The 21,114-nt window shown below is 37.0% G+C and overlaps 1 protein-coding gene across 8 annotated transcripts in view; it reads right to left on the bottom strand.

Moving 5' to 3' along the window:
• Window positions 1-21,114, bottom strand: part of TRPC4 (transient receptor potential cation channel, subfamily C, member 4) — a 448,068-nt gene that overhangs the window by 99,900 nt on the left and 327,054 nt on the right. For all 8 annotated transcript variants that reach the window (XM_006837666.1, XM_006837664.1, XM_006837663.1 and 5 more), the window contains 2 exons: window positions 14,880-15,193; window positions 10,157-10,352 (listed from right to left, as the gene is read on the bottom strand). In XM_006837666.1, coding sequence (XP_006837729.1) covers window positions 10,157-10,352; window positions 14,880-15,193 — 510 coding nt within the window. The remainder of the gene's footprint in view (window positions 1-10,156; window positions 10,353-14,879; window positions 15,194-21,114) is intronic.

The following is a 21,114-nucleotide window of genomic DNA, read 5'->3' on the forward strand; positions in this document are numbered from 1 at the left end:
TGAGTTCTACCAAACATTCAGGGAAGAGCTGTCACCAATTCTACTCAAATTATTCCAGAATACAGAGGAGGATGGAAAACGTCCTAATACATTTTATGAAGAAAGCATAACCCTCATACCAAAACCAGGGAAGGGCGTCACTAAGAAAGAAAATTACAGATCAAAATCTCTCATGAACATAGATGCAAAAATTCTCAATAAAATCCTAGCCAACAGAATCCAGCAGCACATCAAAAAGATAATACATCATAATCAAGTGGGATTCATATCAGGGATGCAAGGATGTTTCAACATTAGAATAACGATCAACATAATCCACCATATAAATAAGAAAAAAGCAAAGAACCGCAAGATCATATTAATTGATTCAGAAAAGGCATTTGACAAAATCCAACATCTATTCCTGATAAAAGCAGTCAACAAAGTAGATATTGAAGGGAAATTCCTCAGCATAATTAAGAGCATATATACAAAACCAACAGCCTATGTTACTCTCAATGGAGAGAAACTGAAAGCATTCCCTCTGCAAACAGGAACCAGACAAGGATGCCCTTTGTCACCACTCCTATTCAATATTGTGCAGGAAGCCTTAGCAACAGCATAAGACAGGGAAATTAAAGACATCCAAATTAGCAAAGAGGAAGTAAAACTTTCTCTATTTGTAGACGATATGATCCTATACGTAGAAAACCCCAATGCCTCAGTAGAAAATCTACTAGACCTCATTGGAAGATTTGGCAAAGAAGCAGGATATAAGAACAACATACAAAAATCAGTTGGATTCCTCTATACCAAAAACGACAGCACGGAAAAGGACATTAGGAAAGCAATACCATTTACAATAGACACCCAAAGGATGAAATATCTAGGAATAAATGTAACCAGAGAAACAAAGGACTTATACAAAGAAAACTACAAAACACTACTACAAGAAACCAAAAGACAACTACAAAAATGGAAGAATATACCATGCTCCTGGATAGGAAGACTTAACATTGTGAAAATGTCAATACTGCCCAAAGCAATTTACACATATAATGAAATCCCAATCTAGATTCCAATGACATTCTTCAAAGAGATGGAAAAACTAATTACAAATTGTATATGGAAAGGAAATAGACCCAGGATAAGCAAAGCGCTGTTTAAGAAAAAGAAAAAGGTTGGAAACCTCTTACTCCTGACTTCAAAATTTATTACACGGCTAAGGTGGTCAAAATAGCTTGGTACTGGTACAATGAAAGATACATCAATCAATGGAACAGAATCGAGAATCCAGAAATTAACATGTCCACATACAGCCAACTGATTTTTGATAAAGTACCTAAGTATATCACATGGGAAGGGAAAGTCTCTTCAACAGATGGTTCTGGCAGAACTGGAAAGTGACATGCAAAAGATTGAAACAAGATCTTCACCTCACACCTTATACAAAACCCAACTCAATATGGATTATAGACCTAAATGTCAATTCCAGAATTTAGAAGGCCATTATTGAAAAAATAGGGACAAATGTGAGGGCACTGATTCAGGGAATACACAGATTACCAAACATTTTGAAAACTACACAAACAAACATAGACAAAATATATGATTGGGACATACTAATAAATTAAAATTTTATATGCATCAAAAGACTTCACCAGAAGAGTAAAAGGGAACTCAAAGAATGGGAAAAAAATGTTTTGCAATGACACATCAGACAAGGAACACATTCGTAAAATATATAGGAAACTACAACGCTTCTACAAGAAAAAAAAAAAAAAAAACATAATTAAAAAACGGGGACAGGACATGAACAGACACTTCACCAAGAAAGAGATTGGGACAGCCAACAAACATACTAAGAAATGTTCACGATCACTAGCCATTGTTGTTGTTGTGAAGTGCCGTTGAGTGGTTTCCGACCCATAGCGACCCTGTATAGGATTTCCGAGGGGCAGCTGGTGAACTTGAACTGCCGACCTTGCAGTTCAAATGGCGCATTAACCCACAGCGCCACACCAGGACTCTCATCAAATTACTTCAACAAAAGAGTAAAAAGGAAGCCCACAGAATGGGAAAAAAATTTTTGCAACAATGCATCACACAAGGGAATAATTTCTAAAATATATAACAAACTACAACACAGCTAAAAGAAAAAGATAAATAACCCAATTAAAAAATGGGTGCAGGACATGAAAAGACACTTCACCAAGGAGGAGATCCGGGCAGCCAACAAACATATGAAGAAATGTGCACGATCACTAGCCACTAGAGAGATGCAAATTGAAACAACAATGAGATATCATCTTATACCAGCAATAATTTGTTGTTGTTATGTGCCATCATGTCAGCACCGACTCATAGCAACCTTATGCACAGCAGAACGAAACAATGTCTGATCCTGGGCCAACCTCATTACTGTGCCACACTTGAGTCCATCAATGCTGTAATAGCAAATAACAAAAAAATAGAAGACAATAAATGCTGGCGGGGATGTGGAGAGACTGAAACACTCCTATACTGCTGGTGGGGTTGCAAAACGCTCCAACCTCTCTGGAAAGCAATATGGCGCTTCCTAAGAAAAATGGAAATAGAAATACCTTATGATCCAGCAATTACTCTACTTGGTATTTACCCACAAGAAATACGAGCCATAACACGAGTAGATGTAAGCACACCAATGTTCATAGTAGCACTATTTACAATAGTAAAAAGATGGAGACAGCCTAAGTGCCCATCAGCTGAAGAATGGATAAACAAACTGTGGTATATACACACAATGGAATATTATGCTACCTTGAAGAATAAAAGGAAGCTACAAGCCACTGCATAACATGGATGAACCTAGAGGACATTATGTTCAGTGAAATTAGTCAGTCACAAAAGGAGAAATACTTCATAGGCCCACTACTGTAAAAGACTAAGAAAAAGAACCCATATTAAAGTGTGGGGGGGTGATTTTTTTACTGGTTACTGGGATGTAGAACGTGTGGTGAGGGGAGGGATGGGAAGGTGAAGCACAGGGTAGGAATAGATAAGATATTTTGGGTGCTAGGAAGGGGGGCAATACACAAAAAGGGGGAGGGGAATGGAAGAACAAACAGATGGGAAAACAATTAGGCAGGTTTGCTTGGGCTAAGTGGAACAGAGGTAAATAATGATGTATGTACAACCTTGTGACAACAGGGCTCTGGGATACAGGGATTGAGACATGGTTGGAATGGGGAAAAGGGGAAATAATGTTAAGATTCTCAGCTGTCTTTTGAACCTTGGTTTTCTTGGCATACCATTATAAAATAGACACTTGAGGCAGAGAGAAAGGAATATCCAGAAATATCATCATAGAAAGCTTGTAAGTCTGTCTTCTGCCTATAACTGATTGGAATACCTAAAATGAGGCTACAACGTGCCCAGTGAAGGAGGCTTCCTGTGGAGCCTCTGCATTACATCAGACCATACGTGGAATCCTGAACCGCATCCACAATCTTCTGAGGTGGGAAATTTCCACTTGAAACGACAAGCAGACCAGCCTGGAGTGACTAGAAGAACAGAAGATACTTCTTGAAAGAAAAACCGACATGAAAAATACAAAACAATAAAGGCAGTCCTAATAATTACTACAAGAATCATCAACTTGCTTGCCCAGGAGACATCTAGGCAAGTGATCTGGGCCCCTCAGGGCAAAACCCCTTCCAAGACTAAGACTCAATGGGAATACAAGCTCTGATTGGTGACCATGTTCGTCACCGATAAGGGGAAATTGAGGGAAAAAACAGCAATGAAGCTATGAGCTAAGCCCTACAACATTCAATAGACTCCTGTGAACCTGGGTGGAGACCTGGTCAGCTGGCAGTGTGGAAAGACCTGGGGACTCTTGGGCCCAGAATCAATCAGTGACATAGTCACAGGGGACTAGAGTGGAGAATGAAGCATCCAGATGATAAGAAGAGAGGGAATATGCATAAGAACCCCCACACTTGCAGATAATACCTAGTTGACCTGGCTTCAATGACTGAATGAGAGCTAGAAGAAGAAGAGTAAAAAAAAGAGTAATCTGATATGACTTGATGAACTTGACCTACACCTATGGAGCAGTAGCTTAAAAGAGGGAACAAATCTTTACAGCGAGGATCATTCCCACCCTTTCCATACACAGAGTAGACAGGGATGGGCAACTTGTACATTCGCTACCCAAAATGGGGAGAGAGGGGGATACAAAAGCAAGAAGTTACTAGCTTACAAGCTTTCAAGAGGGAGCCAAGATCCAGAGGGCGTGGAGGAAGGTAGACCTCCACTGGATAGTATCCAATCTGTCTGGGCGGGGCTAATGAAAGGAGATGTGGATAGGTCTCTTGTGATACAATAGTGAATAATTGTTATCAAGACTGATTGTGGAGGGTTGGGAATGTAAAGGTAGTCATTTTGTAGCAAAAGGAGGGGAGTGATTGACTTTGCAGTCTAGGAGTGGAGGTCCCTGGGACCATCAAGGGAGAAGAGCGGAGAGTGGGACCCTACTCAGAGAAGCAGTGACACCAGAGATGGAGGCAGAGATGACGATGTGGAGAGATAGAGCGGCCAGGGACTTTAGACTCAAAGAAGGGGAGGGGCTGTGTGCTGACTACCGGTGGGCCGACTTGCAGGGTATACTCTTTGGTTGGCTGATGATGCATGGAGGGGGTTGTAACCATGGCAATGAAACGATATATAATAGGATGAATGTAAAGCTAATGTTCTCCCATGTAACTAACACATAATTCACAATAAAACATTAAAAATAAAAGACCACCTGCTGGCCATTTTGGCGTCTCTGGGGAGGGGTGGATGGTATATACCATAGAATTGTATATAGGAACCTGGAGGAGGGGCTTTTATGAGATAGAGTAATAAGACTGTTTGTCGGCCAGCCACGTGGTATGTCTGCCCCTGTTTACTGGGTTGGATGCCCAATTTTGCAAAATCAAATTTAAAAAACCTCACTCTCATAAAAAAAAAAAAAAAGAAAAGAAAAAAAGAAAGGAACTCATACTTTGAACCCCAAGATCCATGCATTTTGAAGCTTGTCAACCAAGGGACAGAAGTTGTGTCACTGGCGAAATAGCAGAGGAGCAGCAGTAGCAGAAACTAAAGCCAGAACCTGAGACAAATTGGGGAGCTTCTCAGTCCAAGTAAAACTGAGTGACTTTAGCCAAAGCGTTTTTTAGCAGAGTGGGGGTGTAGTTGTGGGAGTTGGGTTTCCTGACCCATGGGCATAGAGCTGAGCCTCTTTCTTTTTGTTGGTTAGGTGACTTCGAGTTGGTTTCAAAACATAGTGGCCCTATGCACAACAGAACAAAACTCTGCTCAATCCTATACCATTCTCATAATTGCTGTTACATTTGAGTCCATTGTTGTTGCCACTGTGCCAGCCCATCTCAATGGATTATTCCTTTTTCGCTGACCATCCACTTTTTCAAAGATGTGTACTTCCTCAGGGACTGGTCCTTCAGAAAACATGTGCAAAATATGAGAGACAAAATCTCAAATTCATGGTTTCTAAGGAACATCCTGGCTGTACTTCTTCCAACATAGATTAGTTTGTTCCTCTGGCAGTCCAATGTACTTTGAATATTCTTCTCCAACACCTCATCAGTTCTACAGTCTTCCTTATTCATTTTCTAACTTTTATATGCATACGAGGCAGTTGAAAATACATAGCTTGTGTCAGGCACACCAGACTCTTCAAACTGACACATTTGCTCATGAACACTTTAAAGACTTTTTTTGCAACAGATTGGCCTGATGCATGACATCACTTGATATCTGGACTGTTGCTTTTATGAATGTTGGTTGTGGATAAAGTCTTTGACGACTTTATTCTTTTCTCCATCTATCATGATCTATCATTAGTCCAGTCATGAGGACTTTTGTTTCCTTTACATTGAGGTATTGTTGTTGTTGTTGTTAAGTGCCGTCGAGTCGGTTCCAACCCATAGCGACCCTGTACAGGGTTTCCAAGAGTGTAAATCTTTACGGGAGTAGAAAGCCTCATCTTTCTCCCGCGGAGCGGCTGGTAGTTTCGAACTGCTGACCTTAAGGTTCGCAGCCCGGTTCGTAACCACTACGCTACCAGAGCTCCTAGTCCCTATTAAATGCTATAGCCTTTGACTTTCATCAGTAAGTATTTGAAATCCCCTTCTCTTCCAACAAGCAAGGTTGCATTATCAGCTTATTGCAGATTCTTAAAAAGTCTTCCTCCAACACTGATGTCAAGTTGTAATTCATATAATACAGTTTTCCTGATTTTTTGATCTGTATACAGATTGAATAAGTATGGCAGAAGGATCCAACTCTTGCACACACCTTTACTGATTTTACACCACTCAATACCCCCTTCCTCTGTTTCAACAACTGCTTCTTGGTCCACATAGAGGTTCCTCTTGAGAACAATTAATTGATCTGGAATACCCATTTGTTTTAAGTTTTTATTGTGAATTGAGTGATAATTTACATCAATGTAAAACATCAGTTTTACACTTATTGTTTAATTGCAATGATTACAATCTCCTTCGTGCATCATAACTCAACAGTATTTACTTCTATTCCCTCTGTGTTTTGTTTTGTTTTTGTTGTTTGTTTTTGGGGAAAGTGTATGCAAAACACCCAGGAATATATAATAATTTAAACAACCAAAGGGCACTTTCTGCAAGTCTGCCTCCTGGCCATCAGCACTTAGTCTTTCTCTTTCCATAAGTCTAGAGTCCTCAGCTGCTCTCTCTCTCTCCCTGTTCTTATCTCTGCCTCCATCTCTGATGTTATTGCTTCTCTGGATAGAGTCCCACATGCCACTCATGCTCTTCTCCCTTGATGGTCCTAGGGTCCTCTGTTCCTAGATTGTAAGATTAATTACTCCCCCCTTTTTGTTACAGAAGTTCTACATTTACAGTTGTGACATTTACAATCAGTCATGATAACAATTACTCACTATTGAATCATAAGAATCATGTCACCATATCTTTACACTACACCAATCAAGACAAGATGAAAAGTATTCAGTGGGGACTATACATTGTCAGCACACTCTTAAACTAAACTCCCTTTTGAAAAATTTTAAGGCAGTCATGTCATGCCTTTATAGCCCACTCATTTTAGGTAGCCAATGTCTAAGTTGCCTATCCCTATCAACCATATATACAGAGAGGATAAGATTGATACTTGATGTGAAGACTCCTTCCCTTTCAGTTGGTATTTTGAGCTACTACATCCATAAGTATAGGTCAGGTTCATCCAATTGTAGCAATTTACACTTGTTTATTTTATCAGAAATTGTTTTTTATCTTTCTCTAGTCAAGTTCCGATCATCAAGCCATTGAGACTAGGTCTAATGGGAACTATCTGCAGCTTTGAGCATTCTTGTGCCTCTCCCTTCACTTCATATCAGCTGGATGCTGATCATGTCAGTTCCTGCTCATATAGGGTCTTTAAAGAGTAGCTGGTGGCCATGAACTGCTGGCATTGTGGTTAGAAGTCCATAGAATCCTTGAATATTGGCAATCAATGCTTGGATTTTTTCTTTAGTTCTTTCAGTTGAGAAATATTGAGCAATTTTTTCCCTTTTGGTTTTCTAACTCCAGGTCTTTCCACAGGTCATTTTAAAGCTTTACTTTGTCTTCTTGAGTTACACTTTGAAATTTTCTGTTCAGCTGTATTAATTCATCATCTCTTCCATCCATAGTAGCTACCCTATGCCAAGAGCAAGCAAGTTTCAGAGTCTCTTATGACATCCATTTTTGTCTTTGTTTTTCCATTTATTTTTAATGACCTTTTGATTTCTTGCTGTATGATGTTTTTGATGTCATCTCACAACATTTCAGTTCTTCTGTCACTAGTGTCTAGTACATCAAATCATTTCTTGAGATGGTCTGTCAATTCAGGTGGAATATATTCAAGGTCATATTTTAGCTCTTGTGAAATTCTTCTAATTTTCTTCAGCATAAGCCTGAACTTGCATATGAGCAATTGAGGGTCTGTTCCTCAGTCAGTTCCTGTCTTGTGTTTGGCTGATGATATGGAGCTTTTCCATCACATCTTCCCACAGATGTACTCACTGTGATTCCAGTATATTTCATCTTGTGTATAGTCAGCTCTTAGGTTGTTTTAAAAAGTTATTTGCAAAGAACAGGTTGTTCATCTATGCAAAATTCTATAAGGCAATCTCCAGGATCATTTCTATTACCATGGTCATATTTTCCAACTCTGGATCCTTCCTGTTTGTTTCCAACCTTTGCCTTCCAATTATCAGTAATTATCTGTACATTTTGATTGTATTTTGATCAACTTAAGACTGAAAAAGTGGGTAGAATTCTTCAATTTCATCACCACTGGCTTTTGTGGTTGTCTTGCAAATTTAAAAAATAGTGGTAGTAACTGGTCTTCCTTCTAGGCATATGGATCTTATCCATCACAGCCAGCATAGTACTTACAGACAGATCTTGAGTGTGTCGTTCCTGCTGAATTTGTCATTCCTGGCATAGTAAACCATATGATTGTCAGATTAAAAATGACCAAAGCCAGTACATTTCAGCTTATTAATGCCTAAGATATTGATCTTTATGCATTCCATTTCATTTTTGACAACTTTCAATTTTCCTAGATTCACATTTTATACATTCCACCTTCTGATTATTAATGGTTATTTGCGGCTGTTTCTTCTCATTTTGAGTTGTGCCCCAGTAACAAATGAAGGTCCAGAAAACTTTGGTCCTTTCACATCATTATGCCCAACTCAACATTTAGGAGGCAGCTATTCCCATTATATTTTGATTTCTTTCCAATATTAAGGTCTCTTCTTCTGGTACTATAATTGACAATATTTTGCTGATAATCTGTGCTGTGACTTTATAAGATGAACACTGCACTGTTAACCACAAAGTTGGTGGTTGGAAGCCACAAACCACTCCATTCCTGTGAATATTTAAAACCTGGGAAACCCTATCCAAGTCAGAACTGACTTGATGCCACTTAACAACAGCAAATTTCATGCTTTTGTCTTTTGGCATTATATCTGACAATGTTCCACTGCTATTCATAATGTTTTCATTGTTAAACATTCAGAAGTAGTCTAAATCTCTGCTGAATCCTGTCCACCGTGGGTGACTCTGTTTGTGTTTAAAATTCTGGTAGCACAGTTTTTAACATCAAAACACGTAAGCCACCACAGTATAACAAATTGACAGATGAGTGGTTCTAGTACCTGTAGGTTGAGGCTTATGCTGTTCCCAGTGAGCATTTATCAGCAGCCCTAAAACAACTTTGAAATATTGGCCAGGCAGAGAGGGATATACCTATGGCCGGGCTAAAAACAGGCTGCCATGATTGGATCAATAGTGCCCTGAGCATTTCTGACACTGAATTCTAATCTGTTACTACTCTTATAAATCTCATAACTGTGAGTGTGGTATCTGAGTTCTGTATGGCTGTGCAATGAATTATAGAACCTAACTGATTAGAGAGGACTGAGGGAGGAATGGTTGGTGCAATTTTTTTTTTTAAATTGCAATATTCAGTGGTATACCTATATTGCTTTCACTAAACTTTAAGAACTTCAAAGGTTTTAATCTTCTCAGATTCCTTTCTGGGTTCTCTTTTGTATCTTGCCAAGGTGACAGGAGTTTGCTTGTATCAATATTTTCAGTTAAATGAATAATGGCCATGTAAAGCTCAAATTACAGAATTGAGTTGCTTGTTTATGTCACCAAACTCACTGCTTGTCATAGCCAGTGACTAACTTGTAAATGATGTTTAGTCTTATTTTTCAATTGTGTAATATAACAAAATATAATCAAGCATGGTGCACTGCCTATAAAACTAAAATAAACCACTGATATTGTAATTCCATTCTCTTTCCTCAATCTAGTCAATTATTAATTTTATTTCCTATAATAATAGGATGGAGAATAGATTTCAAGAGAACAACATACACACATATATCCATTCTAGAGGAAATATAGAATCCTGGTATGCTACTTACTATAGAATAAGCACTGGAATACTGCTCACTGCAAGATTGGTCATTCAAACCCAAAGTTTGCACCTCAGAAACCCAATACACGATTGCTATGAATCAGAACAAGCTTGATGGCACTTAACAAAAATAACAATGGGAAATATGGAAATAAAATAGAATTAGTCAACTTACAGCAATAAGTTGGTAGGAATTATTCATCATAGCTATTAACATGTTGAGTAGGACAACAAGAGAGATGACATTATATGTCCCAAACATGGTGGCACCAACAAACTCAGTGAATTCATGCTGTGCTTTGACATTCGTCACATATAGATTGATGAGTCCAAATATTGACCAAAACAAGGACTGCAGTGTCTCAAATAAGCTGGAAAAAAAAATACAAAATTTCACCGATACCTAAATTAATAGAATGATTATAAGATATAAAAATAGAACTTGTATACTATTATGTATACTTGGTTTGCTTAAAATTTATACTGACAGTCAAGCATAATTTACATCAATTATTAAATTAAACTCAATGAAAAGAATTGAAGGAAAAATATTTTAATAAAACCAGCACAAATAGTGTTTAATTTTCAAGAGTTTTTAAAAGAACATTTTATTTCCTACAGCAAAGGGAATAAATAAAACCCACAGCATATTTTTTGAGTGGCCCATGAGTTAAGAATTTTATTAACATTTTATTATGACAAGGGAAGAAAATCTGAGTCCTGGTGTGGTGTTGTGGGATCAACACTGGACTGTTAACCATAAGGATAGTGGTTCAAACCACCAGCTGCTCCTTGGAAACCCTATACAGGGTAGCTATGAGTCAGAACTAAATCTATGGCGCAAAACATGCAGGGGGAAAATCAGGAGATTTTTTTTTTTTTTAACTTGTAAAATCATATTTCAATATCCATAAAATTTTACTGAACCACAGCAATGCTTAATTACTTGTCTTTTCTGTGTTTTCACAGAGTTGAGTAGTTAGTAGCAACAAAGAACATCATACTACTCATAAAACCTGAAATAGTATCTGTTTCTTCACAGGAAGTGTTTGTTGACTCCTGTCCTAAGGCACTGAGTTATAGTTAATAAAATATCCTAACCCTTATTCTTAAAAAAAGTAATTTCTTTCCCTTAATTTATTTTGGCTGTTGTTGTTGTTGTTGTTAAGTGCTATCGAGTCGGTTCTGACCCATAGTGACCCAGTATAGGGTTTCCGAAGAGCAGCTGGTAAGCTTGAACTGCAACCTTGCAGTTCAAGCGGCTTTGCAGTCTAGTGCATTAACCTACAGTGCCACACTGGCTGTAGGAGGATTTAAAATAATGTCATCATTATGGACTTGCATATCTTTAATTTAAATTGTACATAGTGATTATAATCTTATAATCCCATAAGGTTATAAAACACCTCAGAATCAATAAACGAGAAAATTTCACACACACACACATATAAGGAGCTCTGGTAGCAGAGTGGTTACAAGTTGGGCTGCTAACCTCAAGGTCAGCAGTTCGAAACCACCAGCTGTTCCATGGGAGAAAGAGGAGGCTTTCTGTTCCCGTAAAGATTTACAGCTTTGGAAACCCTATGTAGGGTCGCTATGAGTCAGAACCAACTCCATGGCACATAATATATATATATATATTTTTTTTTTTTTTTCCAGAGAAAATTGTACTAATTCCAGCAAATTCCTGAATCCCTGTGATTTTATTGAAAGTACAACAGAAAGTTTTTACGTTTTGATAAATGGTTAAAAGAAGAGTATATTTTATTGATTTTATAAAAAGCAAACAAAAACAAACAAACAAAAATAATGGAATAAAAAACCCAAAAAACTTGTCTCATGCCTGATCTAGTAAATAAGGAGGAAGGACTTCATTCCTTCAGATGGTATTAGTTTGGAATCAAGTTAATCATGTTTTCTAGTAGTTCCCAGCACAAACAGCATTGTTCTACGTATAGCTTTCAGTTGAGTAGTGGTTTGTATGTAGCTATCTGGAGTTCCTCTCAATGGATCACGTAATTCTACAAAAGATTTGCAGCTTTGGAAACCCTCTACAATGAAGTAGTTGTTAAAAGGGATTGAGGATAACAGGGATTATGATGTAGAGTCAGGGACATTAGAATTAAGGAATGTTGCATGCTATCAATTTGGTTCCAACTCATAGTGGCCCTGTAGAGGGTTTCCAAGCTGCAATCTTTTGTGAGAAGAAAGCTTCATTTTTCTTTCATGGAGAGTGTGGTGGACTTGAACAGCTAACTTTGCGGTTAGTAGCACAACACATAGTCCCCTTAGCTACAAGGGCTCCATGTCAAAGGTATTAGGAACTACAAACTGAAAAGTATAGAATAGAGGACAGGGTACAAAATAAAAATGTTGTAACTTCTGTTCTTTCTGAAGCCAAGGCTTCCTAGGTACAGCTATAACAACAACAAAGAGTAACTGCTAAAGTTGCTTATGTATAACGAAAGACTTCACAAGATTTGGTTCTTGGGTTTGGAGGTTCATAGAAATGGTTTCATGGGATAGCCCTGATGGTTCAGGTAATAACACTGATGTAAAATAAATGTATTGCTATGATTGAAAAGTACTTTTTAAAACTTCTGTCCAAATATAATAACAATAATAATTGAGTGCCATAAAGTCTATTCCGACTCATAGCAGCCCCTGTAGAAGCTGTTTAAAGAACAGAGGGTGGGTTTGTCCAAATAAGAACTACTAATTTTAGGAACTATAAACAAATCATTTGGCAAAATATTCATTAAGATATTTGAATTAGAAGTTTTTACAAAGGAAAATGAAAAGTACATGACACTTTATGACTAAAAATGGAATTCCTCCTGATTTTTAATATTTTTTTTCAGTGTAATGTATCAGCTGTGAAATTTGCAGAAAAATTCCACTTGACTATACTATATTTAATGAGCTCTGATAGCATAGTGGTTACCAGTCAGGCTGCTAACCTCAAGGTCAGCAGTTCGAAACTACTAGCTGCTCCACAGGAGAAAGATGAGGCTTTCTGTTCCTGTAAAGATTTATAGCCTCAAAGACCCTATGCAGGGTCATCATGAGTCAGAACCAACTCCTGAGCACATCGCCACCACCAGAATATGTTTACTTCTTAGATGTAATAAAGACCTTGGTGTTTCTAAGTGGATTGTTCTTTTACTATGTGGATTTAAAATCTATCTAGGTTAAAATGCCAAAGCCACAAAGCCATTACTTACAGAAATGTTTTGATTATTGTTATTGTGTTAAGTACCATCCAATCAATTTTGACTCATAAGGCCACCATAAGACAAAACAGAACTGTCCCATAGGATTTTCTAGACTGTAGTCCTTACAAGGGACTCCTGGTGTGATACTGAAGGATCAGCACTGAACTGCAAACCACAAGGTCAGAAGCTCAAACCCACCAAACTGCTCCTCAGAAACCCTATCCAGTTGGATCTGACTCAAAGGCAATTAAAAAAAAAACAATTTTTATAAGAGCAGATTGTCAGCTGTTTGTTCTGTGGAGCTGCTAGGTTCAAATCTCCAACTCTTGGTTAGCAGCCAAGCACTTAACCATTGCTCCATCAGGACTCCTTAATCATATGGTGGTGGTGGTTGTTGTTAAGTATTGTTTAGTTGGTTCCAACTCATAGCAACTATGTATATGGTTTCTGAGAGCCACTTAATCAGTGATTCCAAACTCTATAGATATTGATGCTGCTCAGAGATGAAGGGCAATTAGCTGTATCACATCTCACACTGACTTGATGTAGCAATTGCTTTCCTAGTGTTGTGGTGAGATAAGGACAGAACATTTTCCAGGAAAAGACCACAATTTAATTAAATGCCATGTCACAAAAAAACCTGGTTGAAGACTAAACACTAGTAACATTGCCTTTCTAAAGATAACATTTTGTCTGTTGCCCTTTCAAGTTACTTCTCAACTAGACAAAGTGAACAAATAAAGTCAATGCCTTCTAGCTACTCAATACCAAAATGACAAAGAAGCATAAATTAATAGAAGATGCTTCTGGATATTTTATGCTTCGTTTATAAGCAATAGTGAAACCAAGATATTTAGGTGCTTTAAACAAGGGAATGATAGATTTTGGCTTAGAAAGAACATTCAGGTGGCTGGAAGGACGATATAACAAGGAAAGAGATAACTCAAATGATAAACAAGAATAGAAATGTATAGATTGATTGTACATGGAGGGGGTAGACAACAGGGTAAGAGCCAGGTAAAGGACATCCAGCATGACTGCTAGGTGCATAGTCCCTGAGTGGTGTAAAAGGTTAATGCGGTTGGCTACTAACCGAAATGCTGATAGTTTAAGTCAACCTAGAGGCAACTTGGAAGAAGACTAGAAAAATTTCAAATTTTACAAGACCTGGCTTCTAATAAAATCAGCCATTGAAAGTCCTCTGACACACATGGTATAGTCAATGGTAACTGATTTGGGTCTGGTTATCAAGTTGCCAGTGATACATAAATCTTTATTTAATCCCATATTTTAGGAATATATATAGCTTTCATTTTTAGGAAGCCATTCAAAAGAAAAGACTACTTAATGAAAACTGTCAATAAGATTCATTTATATTTGTTGTTGGTGTTGTTAAGTGCTGTTGAGACATTTCCAACTCACAGGACCCTGTGAAGAGATTCCAAGGAGTGGCTGGTGGGCTTGAACCACTGACCTTATGATTTGAGCAGTCCAGTGCTTATCCTATAGTACCATACCAGGACTCGACATTTTTATTTAACATCATATTAATTTTTATTCACTAAGCATGATTTAATTTTATATTTTCTTTCTAACTACTTGTCAAGGGAATTTTCATATTCATAAGGAGATACATTCTCAACGTTGCTCAGAGTTACCAATAGAAATAACTATTTGACTTACGTTGAAAATGCATTATTCTGCTTTTCACATCGTATTCCTTTGCAGTTTAACCCTTTTGTTTCTTCATAATAGAAGTACAATTGATTTAGACCATTTGCAAATGCTAACAATACAAGGCAATATATGAATAGAAACTTCAAAATATCAAGGAGCATTCTTCCAAGAGATATTTGTAGAGGTCCCAGATGAGAATTTGCAGTAAACAATGAGATCAAGCGCAGGGAACTGAAGATGTTTGCAATAGCAAATAACGCCTCAGCCACCAGAGTGGGATGCCACATATCCCAAGATTCTCGTGGATTGAGAGCACTGTACTGGAGAAAACAGAAAGAAGGGAAAGTAAACCAAACCCATGAACATGAATACATCAAGTTTAACCCTGGGATGCTTTTCAGGTATTTCCAACACAATTGTCTATTACCAGAAGTTAATGTCTTCTATAATGGTGGTAGAAAATGATTCTACATAAAAACAAGATTTTAAAAAATAATTTATAATTTATGAGATCTAACAAAAGATGCTTCCCTAGTTTTTTACATTTGTACTATTTGTTAATATGTGGTTTACAATTGTCCTTGAACTTCCAATGAACTATAAAAAAAGAAAAAAATATTTTATATGGCATTGGAAAATTATAGCACCTGATTTTGCATTAGGAACAGATAACAACATTACTTAATAAAAGAAAACTTTTTTTTAACAAAATTACAATGAATGTATTTATAATATTTGACATATTTGAATATTCTAGAGGAAAACATAGGATAAAAATTACGCAGAAATAAGTCAGAGTAGTGTTTTTTTGTCTTGAAAATAGTAATGACCAGTATGGGCATAACTGTTAATGTGTTGAGTCTGTCATGTCTTAAAAGCAAATAAAACCCAATTTAGAAATAGACATGTCAGTCAACTAAGTGCTAACTTTTTATATTTAATGCATAATAAATATATTTATCAGTATATTCATGACAATTAATAATGAATTAAAATTGCCACTTTTAATTATCATATTGAACACAATTAAATTTATCCTTGGACTTTTGAGGTACATTTGTATTACTTAGTAAAAATGGCCAAATTTGCTCTTTGAAATATTGCAAGATAAAAACCTGTAATTAAAAACAAAACAACACACCTATAATTAAACTAAGAACTTAACAATAAATTTAGCTTTTCTTTTAGTGATCTAGAATGATTATAACAGAAACACCAACAAGTGGAGGATTTTAACAAACAAAAAATTATTTTCTCACAGTTTAGGAGGCTAAAATTCACAATCAGAGGGAAGGCTTTCTGTCTCCATCAGCTCTGAAAGAAGTTGCTTATCTCTTCATCTTCTGCTTCCAAGTTCCTAGGAGATCTTCATGTGTCTTTGTAACTATTTTATACTATCTCTTCTCCGCTTACTTGCTTAACTGCTTTATATCTCAAAAGCGATTGACTTAATAAACACACTACACTAAGCATGCCTCATAAACATAATAAAGACAACTTATTACCAAATGGGATTATAGCGTAGTGGTTACGAATCCAGCTGCCAACCTCAAGGTCGGCAGTTCGAAACTACCAGAGGTTCCGCGGGAGAAAGATGAGGCGGTCTGCTCCCGTAAAGATTTACAGCCTCGGAAACCCTGTACAGGTTCACTATGGGTAGGAATCGACTCGACAGCATTTAACAACAACAACAAGAGGTTAGGGTTTAAGACACACATTTTTGAGGGACATAGTTAAATCCATAACATTCTATCCATTGACCCCAAAGATTCCTGTCACTGACATATGCAAAACACATTTATCTGATCACATCATCCCAGAAGTTTTGAAACAAATATGAATGAAACATCAGGTATATCAGTAGGTCAAAATTCCTCTTCACTTACTAATCTGTGAAATATAGAATACAAATGATCTGTTTTCAAAACACAATAGTGGAATAGGCACAAGGTACACATTTGCATTACAAATGGGAGAAATTATAAAGAAAGAAGAAATATCAGGAACCAAGGAAATTCAAATCCCAGCAGAACAATTTAAATCAGCGCTTAAATCTTGAAAATAATCCTTTCTTCTCTGAGATTATCTGAGCAATGGTCCCATTCTCTAGATTCTGGACAATGGCCATGCCCTCTGGCTTTTAGGTAGAGACCTTTGCTCCTGGACTTCAGCTCTGCCTTCCAGACCTATTGGTACAAAAACGCCACTCCTCAGCATTATGCAGCCCCATTATTCTAGTACATCTCAGTGAAGACCACCTTGGTCTAGGGAGATCCCATCATTCTATCTCTTGAGCATGGTAATCTGCCTCTCAACTCTGGGTGGTGGCCCCATTCCATTGGTGTACCTAAATGGCCACTCTGGAACCAAGTTGGCAAAAATCCAACTTTTTGAAACCTAGGAGACTATGACTGTAGACTCTTTGATATCCAAAATCTGTGGTCTCAACTTTGAAACCAAGAAGATCCTGTTTCCCCTCCTTCAACATTTAAACTATTTCCAAGCTGTCCAGGTTTTTATCTTGTAACTCCTTTGTCCTGTTTTCTGCCTGTAGAATTTCAAGCAGTAGACAGGTGCCTTCTCTTTTTATTCTTTCTCTGCCCCTCTTTAGTCAAATCTGATGGATTTTTTTGCTGTGGTAATTGGTTAGATCCATTAGTTACAGACTAATTTTCTTTATGAAAAGTACATATAGCCATGTCCTTGATGAAAATTCTAGGACACATCTTAAGTTTCTACAAAATAATTTTCCAATTATTTAAGTTGTGTTATTTTCACATTATTTAAAAATATATATTTTGACTCTATTATCTAAAAGTTGTTTTAAAGTTTGTATTCCTTTTTCTTACCACCTATATGTCAGTTTGCTGTACTGTGGTAGCTTATGTGTTGCTATTATACTGGAAGCTATGCCATTAGTATTTCAAATATGAGCAGAATCACCCATAATAGGCAGATTTCAGAAGAGTTTTCTGAAAAAGGCAGACATAGAAAAAAGGTCTGGTGACCTACTTCTGAAAATTAGTCAGTGGAAATCCAGTGGATTACAAAAAATATTGTCCAATGCACTAAATACTGGAAGGTGTTTATAACAATGGACTCAAGCATACCAATGATCATGAAGCTGGTGCAGGATGGTGCAACATTTTGTTGTCAACACCACTATGAATTGAAGCCAACTCAATGGCAACTAACAGCAATAACTGATATTTTAATCTTTCCTCTTTTTTTTGCCACCAACCATTTGTACTGCCTCTTCTCAATATCCTGTGCAGGTCCCTTTTCTCACCCCTTAAATATTGACTTCTCTTCTCAGGCCACTTCACATTCTACTCACATTCCCTTGATGTTTTCTATTATCTCAGCTATCAGTTATGTGCTGACGACTCTCAATTTCATATCTCCAGTCCAGACTTCTTACTTTACAATCATCTTATGTTCTATTGCCATTTTGACTTTCCACTCAATATCTCACAAGCATCTCAAACTCACAGATCAGAAAGAAACTCGTCCCAATTTCCTCCCTGAATTCTTCTTCTATTGGTATGTCTGATCTCAAAAATTTGGAAAATCATCCATGTCAAAGTCTAAGATTCACCCTAAAGCTTTCTTTTTCAAACTCCTGCACTTAAATCCAAGCACCGTTACTATATTAGATCAGTTCCTCTTTATTTCTAATAAACATGCTTGGAATAACTTCCTAAATGTATTGTATTTGCATACATATATTTTGTGGTCAAGTGCCATCGAGTCAATTCTGACCCATAGAGACCCTGTATAGGGTTTCCAAGGAGCAGCTGGTGAGCTTTAACTACTCACCTTGCAGTTCAAATGGTTTTGCAGTCTGGCGTATTAACCCATAGCACCACACCAGCACTCTCTCTCTCACACTCTCTCTCTTTCTACATATACATATATATAACATATAAAGATGGATATAATCCCATGATTAGAGGGACAATTGAACAAGATGACATAACCATAATAAATATCTATGTTTCCAATGAAAGAGCTCCAAAATATATAAAGCAAACGCTAATAGATTTGAAGAAAGAAATAGATGAATTTAAATTAATAGTGGGCCCAGATGGCTTCACTGCTGAGTTCTACCAAACATTCAGGTAAGAGCTGTCACCAATTCTACTCAAAATATTCCATAATATAGAGGAAGACAGAAAAATTCCTAATACATTTTAGGAAGCAAGCATAACCCTCATACCAAAATCAGGGAAGGACATCACTATGAAAGAAAATTATAGACCAATATCCTGCATGAACATAGATGCAAAAATTCTAAACAAAATCCTACCCAATAGAATCCAGCAGCACATCAAAAAGATAATGCATCATGATGAAGTGGGATTCATATCAGGAATGCAAGGATGGTTCAACATTAGAAAAATGATCAATGTAATCCACCATATAAATAAGAAAAAAGAAAAGAACCACATGATCATATCGATTGATGCAGAAAAGGCATTTGACAAAATCCAACATCCATTCCTGATAAAAACACACAAAGTAGGAATTGAAAGGAAATTCCTCAACATAATCAAGAGCATATATACAAAACCAACTGCCTACATCACTCTCAGGAGAAACTGAAAGTCTTTCCTCTGTGAACAGGAACCAGACAAGGATGACCTTGTTAATACTCCTATTCAATATTGTGCTGGAAGTCTTAGCAAGAGCTATACAGTAAGACAGGGAAATTAAAGGCATCCAAAAAGGCAAAGAGGAAATAAAGCTCTCTATTTGCTGATGATATGATCCTATATGTAGAATACCCTAAAGACTCAGTAAAGAAGCTACTAGACCTCATAGGAAGATTCAGCAATTGGCAGGATATAAGATCATACAAAATTCAGTTGGAGAACTCTACACAAAAAACGACAGAGCTGAAAAGGACATTAGGAAAGCAATACCATGTACAATAGCCACCCATAGGATGAAATATCTAGGAATAAATGTAACCAGAGAAACAAATGATTTATACAAAGAAAACTACAAAACATTACTAAAAGAAAACAAAAGAGGCCTACAAAAATGGAAGAATGTACCATGTTTCTGGATAGGAAGACTTAACATTGTGAAAATGTCAATACTGTCCAAAGTAATTTATACATATAATGCCAACCCAATCCAGATTCCAATGATATTTTTCAAAGAGATGGAAAAACCAATGACAATCTTTATCTGGAAAGGAAATAGACCCAGGATAAGCAAAGCACTGCTTAAGAAGAAGAATATGGTTGGAAATCTCTCACTCTCTGACTTCAAAATTTCTTACATGGCTACTGTGGTCATAATAGCTTGGTACTGGTACAATGAAAGATACATTGATCAATGGAACAGAATAGAAAATCCAGAAATTAACCCATCCACATGCAGCCAACTGATTTTTGACAAAGTACCTAACTATATCACATGGGGAGGTGATAGTCTCTCCAACAGATGGTGCTGGCAGAACTAGATAGCGAAATTCAAAAGATTGAAACAAGACCTTCACCTAACACTTTATACAATAACCCACTAAACATGGATTCAATACCTAAATGTGAAACCCAGAATTATGAAGGCAATCAATGAAAAAATAGGGACAAATGTGAAGGCACTAATTCAGAGACTACACAGATGACCAAACATTTAGAAAACTACACAAACAAAAGTAGACAAAATAGATGAATGGGACATTTTAAAAACTAAAAACTTATGTGCATCTAAAGACTTCACCAAAAGAGTAAAAAAGGAACCCACAGAATGGGAAAAAATCTTTTGCAACAACACTTCAGACAAGGGACTCATTTCTAAAATATATAGGAAATGGCAACTCATCTACATGAAAAATACAAATAATCCAATTAAAAAATGGGTAGAGGACATGAACAGACACTTCACCAACAGGAGATCCAGGCAGCCAACAAACATATGAAGATAAGTTCATTATCACTAACCATTAGAGAGATGCAAAACAAAACAACAATAGCATCTCACACTAGCAATAACAGTAAAGATAGAAAAAGTAGAAGACAATAAATGCTGGTGGGGATGTGGAGAGACTGGGACAATCCTGACTTGCTGGCTGGATTGCAATATGATCCAACCTCTCTGTAAAGCAATATGGTGCTTCCTCAGAAGGTTGGAAATAGAAATACCTTTTGATCCAGCAATTCCTCTACTTGTTATTTACCCATAAGAAATATGAGCCATAACACAAGTAGATATATGTATACCAATGTTC

The sequence above is a fragment of the Chrysochloris asiatica genome, unplaced genomic scaffold (genome assembly GCF_000296735.1).
Source record: "Chrysochloris asiatica unplaced genomic scaffold, ChrAsi1.0 scaffold00022, whole genome shotgun sequence".
Taxonomy (NCBI): Eukaryota; Metazoa; Chordata; class Mammalia; order Afrosoricida; family Chrysochloridae; genus Chrysochloris; species Chrysochloris asiatica.